This window comes from Fukomys damarensis, unplaced genomic scaffold, assembly GCF_012274545.1.
Source record: "Fukomys damarensis isolate Sample0158 unplaced genomic scaffold, DMR_v1.0_HiC HiC_scaffold_29, whole genome shotgun sequence".
NCBI classification, from domain to species: domain Eukaryota; kingdom Metazoa; phylum Chordata; class Mammalia; order Rodentia; family Bathyergidae; genus Fukomys; species Fukomys damarensis.
In genome coordinates this window covers 22,318,452-22,330,652 of record NW_022900941.1, presented here as the reverse complement: position 1 = coordinate 22,330,652, position 12,201 = coordinate 22,318,452, and the positions used below count along the sequence as shown (strand labels likewise).

Below are 12,201 nucleotides of genomic sequence, written 5' to 3'. Positions count from 1 at the left end.
AAGAATCTCTCTCTTTCTCTGTATCTAAATATATATATATATATATATGCACACAATTATATATACACAAATGTATATATGCACAAATATGTATTATATATGCAAATGAAAAGAAAAACAGAGGAGAGATAAATATGAAGTAAGGAAGCCCAGGGATTTAGCTCAGTGATACCCCTGACTTCCTTTCAAGTGCAAGGTCCTGAGTTTGATCCCTGGTACTCACTTCCCCCCAAAAATTAAGACGTTCAAATATGGTTTAAAATATTTCAATAGAAATGTCAATTTGTTTCATTTATACTAATGGCTTATCTTATTTCATTGAAAAGAGAGTGTGTTATTATCTTGTTTTTTTTTGTAAGAATCTTTTTGGTTTAAGTCTTCTGCTACCTCAAAGATAATGATACACAGTGCAGTAACTTTTGTTATTCTCTTGCTTAGTGTTATTCTTTGGTTATGAATGTTAGTTTTATTTTGTCATAAAATAAATTGAAAATAATATTTTAAAAACGAAGTTAAGAGACATTATTAGAAGACAAGTGGGAGAGAATATACTTGGACAAAGGACCAGGATTAAATTGAAACAAGGAGTTCAGAGAGCAAATGTAAAGAGCTCTAATACAGTGTATTGCTAGAATATTAAGAAGGGCAGGGGATTAATCTATAGACGTGGTGCAGACAAGATAATGACAAATTATTGGGCCTTGTATAGTGTCTTAAATCATATATTGATGATGATGGATAACTATAGAAGAGATGATAAGATTAACATGTTAGATTGATTGTCCTGTGGCTTTTTGAGCACTTGATGATGAAAATGAAACTGAGGACATCTATTATACCTGTCTGTATCAAACAGCTGCACTGTTATGATTGTGACTGGTAGTGATGATGAACAGAAGACAAGTTACAGGATGGTATCAACAAGATGTGGTAACTACTTAGAATTGAAGGTCAATGTCAGGAATGTACTGTATTCCACTAATTACATTTTGTGGATAAAGACAAGCTTATGTTTGTGGAGAAGGGAGGCAGAAAAAGAAAAATAAAGAAGTAAAGAGCGAGCTTTTGAGTTTGAAACTCTTCAGGGTATGTTGCATAATCAATTTTGAAATGGCAGAACTAGATAAATTGCAAATCCTCAGGATATAGCAGAATGTAAATTGGAGAGCATGAATGAGAATATCTAAGTAAATAAAACATTTGAGGGTAAAACATTTAGTCACCAAGGACATAACCCTGCAGGATTTCATATATAAAAATGAAGAATAATTGGTGATAGTTCCTGAATAGGAGCAGAAGTCTTTAGACTACATAGTGCTAGCAAGGATTAAATTCCTTCATTTTCATTGATCTCTCTTTAAGTCTCTCAGTCTCTCTCTCTCTCACACACACATATATGCATCTCATATATTAAAAACAAATAATTAACATTATTTTCTGCAATATGTGCAATATACGTTTATCTATATACATATAAACATTTTTCCACACAATCACAAAGAATTCCAACTACAATATTGTTAAGATATTTTTGTTTTGCTGGTGAATGGTCTGCGCTGAATTTGGGAGCTATAGTACATACTTGCTGAATGTCTCTACTGTGCAAAACTGCTCTTTGTGATAGCTAGGTGAACTGCCATGTTATATAAATCATAATTGCATAGCATACATTAATGTATAGTAGGGAGTGTAATTGCAAATTATCATGGTGATTGAGTGAAGTTAGGTAAGATAAAGCATTGGAAAGAGAGACCATGGAATTTTGACTGCTTTCTTACTTCAAGATTTTAAGCTGTGCACCCTTTTCAATTAATATAAATAACTTGAATCATGTTTCTATTATACATTTTCAAGTACACATTACAATAAAATATTCACAATACAATTAATATAAACTCACAATAAAATATACTTAGGAAAGCTAGATGATGGATTTAAAAAGAAAGCCAAACAAAATATATTCTTAATAAGTCAGTGAATCCAAAGGAGCCTGTTTGGTTTTCCTCTTTGTTTTTCAGTCAAGTTTCTTTGCCCACCCACAAGGCCACACAGATGCAGAAATGACAGAATATGCCTGCAGTCTGAGAGAACGTGCGACGGCATCGACGACTGTGGGGACAACTCAGACGAAGATCACTGTGGTAAATGTGTTTAATGAGAAAAAAGTTTACTTAGTAGCAAATAAGATAAGATAAATGATTTGATGGCTTACACATAAAGAAAAAATTCCATGTAGTGTGTCTGAAGATTTTTTTAAGGCACTTGATGTTCTAACAGAGTATGAGAATATTCTACTAATGTTTCATTTGCGTAATAGAGTTGTGTGGCTTTGTCCAGAGTCCCCACTAGGTACATTTTTTCTGACACATAGAAATCTCTTGAGAGAAATGTCATAGTGGTTTAAAACTGTTCTTTGTGGAGGTGGTTGAAGGGATGGTGATTGTGCAGATTGTATGTATACATAGACCCTTGTATAAATTTCTGAGATTCAAAAGGCTGCATTTAATAGGTAATGCTTTTAAGTATGAACTTATTTAAGGCGGTTTATATCACTCTTTAAAAAAATCCCACTCAGCATATGTACTCAAATATCTTTCTGAAGAAACAGGGTGTCATTATAGTTCTAATACAGCCTCAGATTTATAATATTCAAGATTTTCAGAATCTTCTTCATTCACATCCAGAGGCTTCAAACAGGTTTACAAGCCCACCTTTTCCATACCTTTTAGTACAAATTTAAGCAGATGATATTCTCGTTAAATCAGTTGTGGTTCTGTGATAGACTAATCACTCTAAATAACTCTGTAGGTAAGGACACACATAACATGAAGCCTTGTAAAAGGGATGAGTTTGCTTGCAGTAATAAAAAGTGCATCCCCGTGGACCTCCAGTGTGATCTCCTTGATGACTGTGGAGATGGTTCCGATGAGCAAGGCTGCAGAATGAGTGAGTTTTCCACAAGCGGATTACACGGGGCCAGTTTGTGCCTAAACATGGCAAAGAGTTTCTTTTAAAACTCTGAGGGAAGTTTGCTCATCACTTCAAGTATCTCTTAATTTCAGAGATATGAAGTGGAAGGAATTGATTTTTCTTTTTTTGTTTTTTTGTTTTGTTTTGTTTTGAGACAGGGTCTCACTATGTAGTTGAGACTGACCTCGATCTCACTATGTAGCCCAGGCTGGTCTTGAACTCACAGCGATCCTTTGGCCTCAGCCTCCCGAGTGCTGGGATTATAGGCATGTGCCACCACGCCTGGCAGGAATTGATTTTTCAGTGAATATTCTTATTAGAACTGCAACTGAGAACTCAATGACCAAATTCAGATTTTGATGTTAGCAAACAAATCTATCGATTTTATCATTTTATTTTATAAAGTATAGATATAATGTAATACTTTTGTTTGTTTGTTTTGGTATTTTTGAGATAGGGTCTCACTATGTAGTTGAGACTGACCTGGAACCCACTATGCAGCCCAGGGTAGTCTCCAACTCACAGTGATCCTTCTGCCTCAGCCTCCCAAGTGCTGGGATTACAGGCATGTGCCACCATGCCCAGCTCAATATGTTTGAAATTTATAGGTACTTGGTTAAATGATTTTGAAGATCATCATTCAGTGTTTAAAAATGTAATTTATTTCTCAGTTATTTATAAAGAAGATATTTTCAATTAGAGTGACTTGGTACTTAGATTATGAGAATTTGCGTATAATAATTTCATTTTTAAGTTATGCTTGTTGGCTGATTTTCCATATTAAAGAAAAGTAATTATCTGTTAATCTAAATTTAGTTTGCTTATAGATGTCATAAAGTACTTCCTACTTTTTTATTAGTCTAAATCGTTGTTCACTGAATAATGAAACTACACCACCTTCATGTAGCCACGTATAATTCAATGATGATATATCCCACTGGTGTATTTCAATTGATTGTAAAATAGTCAAATACCAGTTGGTATTAATAATATTTACAATTTTAATAAAATGTTCATATTTCTTAAAAATTTGATCCACTTAAGTAATTTAGAGGTACTGCAGTGTTAACTCTAAAATGATATTCTGTCCGTTTATTTTTATCCTAAAATCTTCTCCTGAATGGAAGATAAAGCAATAAAATTGAAACTTTTTACTCGAAATTATAAATAACCCTCTGCCTCGGTGGTGTTGCAGCCAGTGACCCCTGAAACGTGTTACATACTCAAATATTACTTTTTAAATATGTTTGTCTAGGCCAACAATGTTAAAAAAAACTACCTATATAGTTTTATTTATATGGTAGAGCCTTGACTGATTAATGAACATGAAAGAGGCAGAGTTTATCACGTACAGGTGCAAATTCCCTATGACGAATGTTATCGTTATGCATATCTAAAATGTATCAATCAATATTTTGTTGGACAAAAATAAAGCTAAGTGAAATTTAAAAAAATAAAAATAAATGCCCACATCTCTTGGTAACTTCTAAAAAGTGCTTTTCTTCTTGGAGAAGGACGTGGTTCTCATGAAAGATGTCCTTAAACAATGGCCTGTTGTTGCAGTCACTGTTTCATGACTCCCTTTGAGTAAGCAGTATAAACATCAGGTGCCACCAGCTTGCTCTAAACTACATTTAACGTAAATGACTTCACTTTTTATCCGCTTCTATACCTTCATAAGAAATGAGGACTTAAGGCAAAGAAGACTATAATCTCATACATTTATGAGGAATTATCCATGTTATAGTAAATATCATTTCAAATTATAAAAAACCTCCCACTTTAGGAATCAGAGTTCTACTGGCTGTGATCATATTTTTAAATCCTAGCTCCCACTGAATACACTTGTGAAGATGATGTGAATCCATGTGGAGATGACGCATCCTGTAATCAAATAAAAACGTCTGTTTTCTGTCGCTGTAAGCCTGGATTTCAGAGAAACATGAAGAACAGACAGTGTGAAGGTAGCGTACCTTTTCAACAGCTTGCTTTTAAATCTTTGGGTTTTAAAAAGACTCCCAAGGCTTCCAAATTGTGAGATGACAGGGTGTTGATTTTCATCAAAATTGTGTGCATCTACATGATACCACTTCACTTTTGAGAGAATTCTTTGAGGTCAAGAGTATTGGTTTTTTTGCACAAATAAGCTGACCATCAATGAAGCCACTAAGGCTTTTCTACAGCAAATGAGACAAGAGGGAATTTCAATTGTGTTGTTACAATCTGTCTCAAAATGCAAATGATGAAATTGCTGGCTCAGGAACTCTTGGAGAACGAGACTCATTTTATGAAATAATGTTTATGATGACCCATTTCTCTTGGCTGTCTCACTTGCAATTCTGTGACAGGTAATTCATATTTAGATTACTGTAGGCTTCTTTCTGATGGAATAATATTAACATTATGTTTTAAACAGTTCTTTATATTATCATGAGATGTCTTTAAAAATTTAAAGTCAGATAATGGATCTGTCAACTTACCTAAGATCATTTAAACATTCAGTGTGTTGAAGAGACAAAATCTTATAGTAAGATATATAAGTAAATGCAATTCACATCAGGGATTTAAGTTTACAATTATAAAATACAGACATATGAGCGTTTTCTAAAGCTTCTTAGATAAAACTACTCTTTATATTGATATTTACCTATTATTGTGATTAAAGCCAAGCTTAATATATTTCTGGTTTTTGCAAGGTAAGTTCAAATCTTAAAATGCTTTCCTTCATCTCTTTGCTTGATTCTATTATGTCTGTCAAAGATATCCATAGATTAAGATAATTTTACATTGTATCAATAGCTGTAGAGTTATTGAAATTCTACATCACACATAGGAAGAGGTATAGGCATATTATATTTATATTTTGAGTTATACTCTTCTATAGATTATTAATGGCATTTTTATTTCTCCATTACCATGAAATGCTAAAAACTTACATTAAACTTTCTTTATTTTATTAAAACAATTAATCATTTCTTCTTTCCCAGTCCCCATTTAGTGTCTCTAAACACACACAGTCTCTTTATCTCCCTTCAATATTTTAATTGTAGCATTGATTTTCTAAGAATTTTTTTTGAATAATAGCTTCTGTTTCCTGTATCTTACGGATTTACTAAAGTTGGAAAGTCTACTCTCAAAATTTCCTTCATCTTTAATTGTATTCCATGGCAAATGTAATATACAAAGTACATCCTTTGTTTGAACTGTTATGAATATACAATATACTCTTTTTATATGATTTTATTACACAAATCAGTAACTTCCAAACTCTAATAAAATTTGTATCTGTACTAAAGAAAGTTTTGATAGTAAAAAAGAAGTTTTGATTTAGTATAGAGGAGGGAAAAGAGTGCACATAGATTTTGTACTGTAAAAATTTAAATTTGTCATTGTGTTTCATTTATCTAATTCATTAAAAAATCTTACATAATTGGAGTTTGAGGATAAAATTAAAAACACTTCCTTTTTTTATGGTACTGGGGATCAAACTCAGGCAGTAGCACCACTGAGCTAATAAATACCCAGCCCAATTGGAAGAAAAATCAAAACTAAACAAAAAAATTTCACTTAAAATAACAAAAGGGGAGAAAAAAATAAAGGAAATTACATAGGTAGGACAGGATTCATTGTTTCAAAATGTTCTAGACACTGGGCTTGTTTGGAATTAGCATATTTTTTCGAAATTTCATGACACAGGGCTCATTATACTGATGATGAGAAAAAATGCTTTTGTCTATTATGGAGTAATGCCAGGTAGCTGAGATTTTATAAAATTATGCAAATTTTAAAAAATTTGATTCTATGCCAAAGTTAAAACTTAGTGATAATTATCTCCCTGATCAAATTTATAGATACTAAATAAATAAAAAATAATTGTTACACCTTGACAGTTCAGTGTTTTAAGAAGCATTTTACTTAATTCCTGAACAATCTTTATCAAAGTAAATGCATTTTACTTTACCTATTTATCTTTTTTAATCAAACAGAGAAATTAGTTATGAGAATGCTGAAACCTCTTTGCGAAGGAATTATAGCAGAGACAGCAGAAGCAGAAAGTCTGAATATGACATTTAAGTCATCACTAGGAAGGTGCTTACCTTTGTCATTGGGACAGAGGTCCCAGCACCCAGTCCACTGAGTGCGACAGATCCTTGGCCTGGTAGGAACAGGGCCACAGAAGAAAATAAGTGGCAGGAAAGGCATAAATTTCCTGAATATTTACTACTGCTCTCCATTGCTCGCATTACAGCCTGTGCTCACCTCAGTGCATATCAGCGGGAGTGCTAGATTTCATGGGGCACGAAACCTACTGTGAGTCCTGCAAGAGAGGAATCTAAGTTGTGCTATTCTTGCGGAAATATAATCCTGATCCTGCTGCCCTCCCTGCTGCTGTCTCCCAGGACACCTGTCCCTGGTTACAAAAATCTGGGGGGCTGCTGCCTTAGAACAATGTTGGCTAATAAAAGATAGTTATTATTTTTGTTTTGTTTTGTTTGTTTTTTTGAGACAGGGTCTCACTATGTAGTTGAGACTGACTTGGAACTCACTGTGTAGCTCGGGCTGTTCTTGAAATCACAGCGATCCTCCTGCCTCAGCCTCCTGAGTTCTGGGATTACAGGCGTGCACCACCACGCCCGGCTAAAGATAGTTGTTATAAATGTGATGATCTTTAAATACTTAAATTTCAGGCAAAAGCTTATCTCACAGATTTATTATGTAATGAGGGAAACTACATAAATGATAGAAGAGGCAGAACAATTATGCTGGATGAAAGTAAAAGTAGATGAGGAATCCAGAAAGCAGGTCATTTCTGTGAGTCATGTGACCTTAATCTTGGCTCTAATTATGAATCTTAAAATTAGAGACTTGTGCCAAGCTACAGAATGTTGTCTGTGCCTTATTCATTTACTGCTTTGATTTAGAGATTGTTAGAGATAGGCACTGAGGCTTTTAGCTTGTTTGTTTAATTCCTATATCTGCAATCCACTCCTGCTTCCATAGCTACCAGATAGGAATGAGCCCAGAAATGTGGTAAAAGTGTGTCCATACCTTCATTTTGTTCCATTCATTGTATAAAATGTGGCAATAAAAACGAAAGCACCCTAAATTTTCAGTCAAGGGTAATTAAGCAGAGGATGTGGATATATGAGCACCATTCTGAAGTACAGTATGAGCAGAGCTAAAAGAAAGCCACTTCAGAAGAGCAAACAGGAGCAAAACAACGAGCCATCCCATCCATCATTGCTATTTTCAGGAGGAAACAAAGAAAAGTTTCACTTTTGGTGACCCTAGAGAAAGGAGGAGATTATGTATATAGAAGTGGGCAAGGCGAGGAGCAGCAGGTGGTAAGTGTGAGGTGTGGAGATAGATAGGCGGGTACAGAGCTGGACAATGAGGAGCAGGCTCGAAAGCAAGCCTTGAGAAGCGTTTGAGTGAATGAAAAGCGGGAAAAGAGATGGCTCTTTTATGATTTTTAAGTCAATAAACAACAAAAAGTATTAAAAAGCTATTGTGACATACATTATTATGGCCTAAAATTTATATAATAAGTCACAATCTTAAGGTTTGAAACAACAAAAGAAGAGAAATGAAAAGTTACAGGGCAAATAATACCTTGGGTTTTTCTGACGCTTGGAAAGCATGCAAGTGTGAATTGAGGCTATCATAATGCTGTTTGAAATCTTCTTATTTAGACCTCAATGAGTGTTTGCTGTTTGGCACATGTTCCCAACAATGTATAAATATACAAGGATCATATAAATGTGTATGTGATCAGAATTTTCAAGCTCAAAATAACACCTGCATAGCAAAAGGTATGTTATAACCATTATTGGAAATGATATTATAATTTTGTTATAAGCATCTTTGGGGAAAAATGTTTCATAAAGTGTTTCAGTAATATTCCTGATAATATAAAATAATGTGCTATACTTGCTAATTAATTTGGCTATTTAATTAGCATTCTTTTAAAAAATAAAATGTTAACTGATGCATAATTATACATATGTGGGAGGTAAAATTTGATGCATGTATTCAATATGTAATCCATTTCCATATTCTTTGCTCCTTTAGTTGGAAACCTTGTCTTATTTCTTTACAAAACACACATTAAAAAATGGTGACCACTATTCATCCCCACTGTGGTGTAAAGTGGGAACTAATTCTTCCTTTTTGTCTGAACCTTGGCAAGTTATCATCCTTAAATAACATAGCTCTGAATGGTTCATAGACGTGACTGTGAAATATGCAGCTAGTGTTAAAATCACTTTGCATTGGAAACATTTTGTCAGAAGGGGTAAAAGTTTCAAAGTTATCATGACAGTGAAAATATAATAAATATAATATCTTTCTTTACGGTCTACTTTCAAATTATACAAGAAGTTATTACAGTGCTAGGATAAAAATAAAGGACTAGAGGTTAGGATTGTAAGCATATACTTTGCATAAGGATTTTTGAAATTTTAGGACAAATTTTACTTGGAAAATTTTACTTCTTCTACTCACCAATATAATTTTTTAAAAAATTCAGTAGCAAAGATGGATGTTTGCCTTTCATACGTATTTATTTTAATGTTTTATATGTAATTGTAAACTACATATAAATTTGTCACATTTTATTATTATTATTAGTAATAATTTCACTGTTACATGTAGTAATATATAATTATATAAATATACTATATAGTATGTGTGGGTATTTATATATGAAATACATATTTATATACATAAATACATATATATTATGTGTGTGCGTTTATATAGCCTATAAATGTTACTTGAAGTTAGTTACAGAGTATGACGACATTATCGATGATTGTTATTACATTAGGAGAGCAGTAGGATGTAGTGGAACGTGTGAGCAGTAACATCAGATGTGTTTGAATGTTAATCTTGGCACTGAATTTCTCAGACTGTATGGTTAACAGGAAGTCATTAAATCTTCTGAGCCTCAGTTATTTGTCTCTAAAATAAGTCTACTAATATCTACTTTTATGTTTGTTCTAAGAAGTTGGGATAAATTAGGGAAACCTTACATTGTGCTTGACACAACATAAATATTCACTAAAAGAGAGACATTAAGACCGTAGATCTGAGCTATACCTTGGTATATGTTATACTTATTTATTTATACAAATTACAAGTGCAATTCAGTTTCTCTTTGACCTTACATTATGTTTTAAGTAATACTTTTTTATTTTTTTAGTATAAAATGACATTAGCACTATACTGTTGGTGTCAAAACTTTAGAGTATTAGATTTAGCAGGATTCTACAGAATTTATAGATTACAGAAATTTCATATAATAAAGTTTAAAAATTATAATAAAGTAAATTAGAGCAAGAAAAATCTTTAACATATTTAAAAAAATTAGCCAAAAGAATGTTCACCCAAGTATAGTGAAATGCTCAAAATTTTAGTGGCTTAATGGTTATACAGTACAGCATTTGATTACTGACAGTTTAGATGTTACAACATAGTTTATTGTGACTTGCCAAATAGTAACCTCTGTGTATAAAAATTACATATTTTCAAAATATCTAATTTTTAGCTATAAAGAAAGCTTTGCACTAGAGGCACACAAATAAACAACTGTTATAGATGTTTAGAAAACTGAGTATAAGAACTCAAGAGACTAAAAAAGATATTAACTTGGTTGAATTTTTTAAATTAAAGGAACTGTGTTAATAATGAGAACTCATGTCTAAACATGAGTTTATTTAAAAGTATAAACATGTCTTTTATTTTAGTTGAAATTTATTTTATTTTTGTATCTTAAAGTATAAGCATGTCTTTTATTTTAGTTGAAATTTATTTTATTTTTGTATTTTATTGTAATAATCTCCAGGCTCTGAAGATCAAGTACTCTACATTGCTAATGACACTGATATCCTGGGTTTTATATATCCATTCAACTACAGTGGCGATCATCAACAAATTTCTCATATTGAACATAATTCAAGAATAACAGGGATGGATGTTTATTATCAAAGAGATATGATTATTTGGAGTACTCAGTTTAATCCAGGCGGAATTTTCTACAAAATGATCCATGGTAGAGAAAAAAGGCAAGAAAACAGTGGCTTGATTGTAAGTAAAAAACACTTATAAAGGCTGTACCTCCCCACATGCTTGTATATTTTTTTCTTTTTTGTAAAAGGCATAGTTTCTGGTGATAGCAATTACAGTATTTATTTCTTTCAATATGTCACTAGAAATACAATATTTCTCCTCCTAGCTGGGCGTGGTGTTGCACGCCTCTAATCCCATTACTTGGGAGGCTGAGGCAGGAGGATCTCTATGAGTTCCAGATCAGCCTGAGCTACACAGTGAATTCCAAGTCAGTTTCAACTACATAGTGAGAATATATCTCAAAGAAAACAACAACAACAACAAACAAAAATATTTTTCTTCTTATCTACTCTTATAGAAGTAAATAATTTATTTTAAATGCATCTTTTTTTTAAAAAAAGCATTTCCCTTAGTTATACATATAAGAATGGTCATGGACAATAACTAACATTTCTTGAATATCTTATCTTTCATTGTCTTTCACAATATATTATAAATATGTCTTTTTCATCATGAAATGAGAATGTGAAAATCACTTTATTTTTTCTCTTAGAAAATGATGTAAGCCAGAGAAAACTGTTTCAGTTTTAGCAGTATCAGAAATAAACTTCTATTGTAGGACAAGGGATCAGTTAGAGTGTAACTATTTTTCTAACTTCTACATTTCAAGAAACATCCAAAATAGAGCATTATTTCCTACTGATATATGATGGACATATGTTGGTTACTCTGGTTATTCTTTTTTGAGAAAATAGACTAAATATTTGTTTAGATGTGTGGTTATATACTATGCCTTTTCATTTGGGGGCATGTTGAGTTATTGGGTATTTTATATATTGAAGTAACCTGGGAGGAAAATGACATATAAATACTTATGTTTGAGGAACCTGGGCTATCTTGATATAACCAAAAAGTCAGATATTCTCACAGTAGTACGTAATTTGAAGTTTTATATTCCAAAAGAGTTTCTATTTAGAGATCCTCATTACTTTTTGCACTGATATCTACCATGAAGATTTGGATTACATGAATCCCACTTAATGCATTCTGGAGGGTATTTTAATAATTTCAGCACTAGATAGTGAGTAATAAACTATCTTTAAAAGAACCTGTATTTAAGTTTGAATCCAGGTATAGATTAAATTGAATATATATATATAT

At 32.4% G+C, this 12,201-nt stretch overlaps 1 protein-coding gene across 2 annotated transcripts in view; it reads left to right on the top strand.

The window, feature by feature from the left end:
* Positions 1 to 12,201, top strand: part of Lrp1b (LDL receptor related protein 1B) — a 1,779,190-nt gene that overhangs the window by 1,642,596 nt on the left and 124,393 nt on the right. The window contains exons 73-77 of one of the 2 annotated variants that reach the window (XM_033757153.1): positions 2,019 to 2,141; positions 2,809 to 2,946; positions 4,800 to 4,934; positions 8,664 to 8,783; positions 10,817 to 11,058. In XM_033757153.1, the coding sequence (XP_033613044.1) occupies positions 2,019 to 2,141; positions 2,809 to 2,946; positions 4,800 to 4,934; positions 8,664 to 8,783; positions 10,817 to 11,058 (758 nt within the window). Of the gene's footprint in view, positions 1 to 2,018; positions 2,142 to 2,808; positions 2,947 to 4,799; positions 4,935 to 8,663; positions 8,784 to 10,816; positions 11,059 to 12,201 lie in introns of those variants that run through there. The other variant, XM_033757154.1, reaches the window with a different exon arrangement.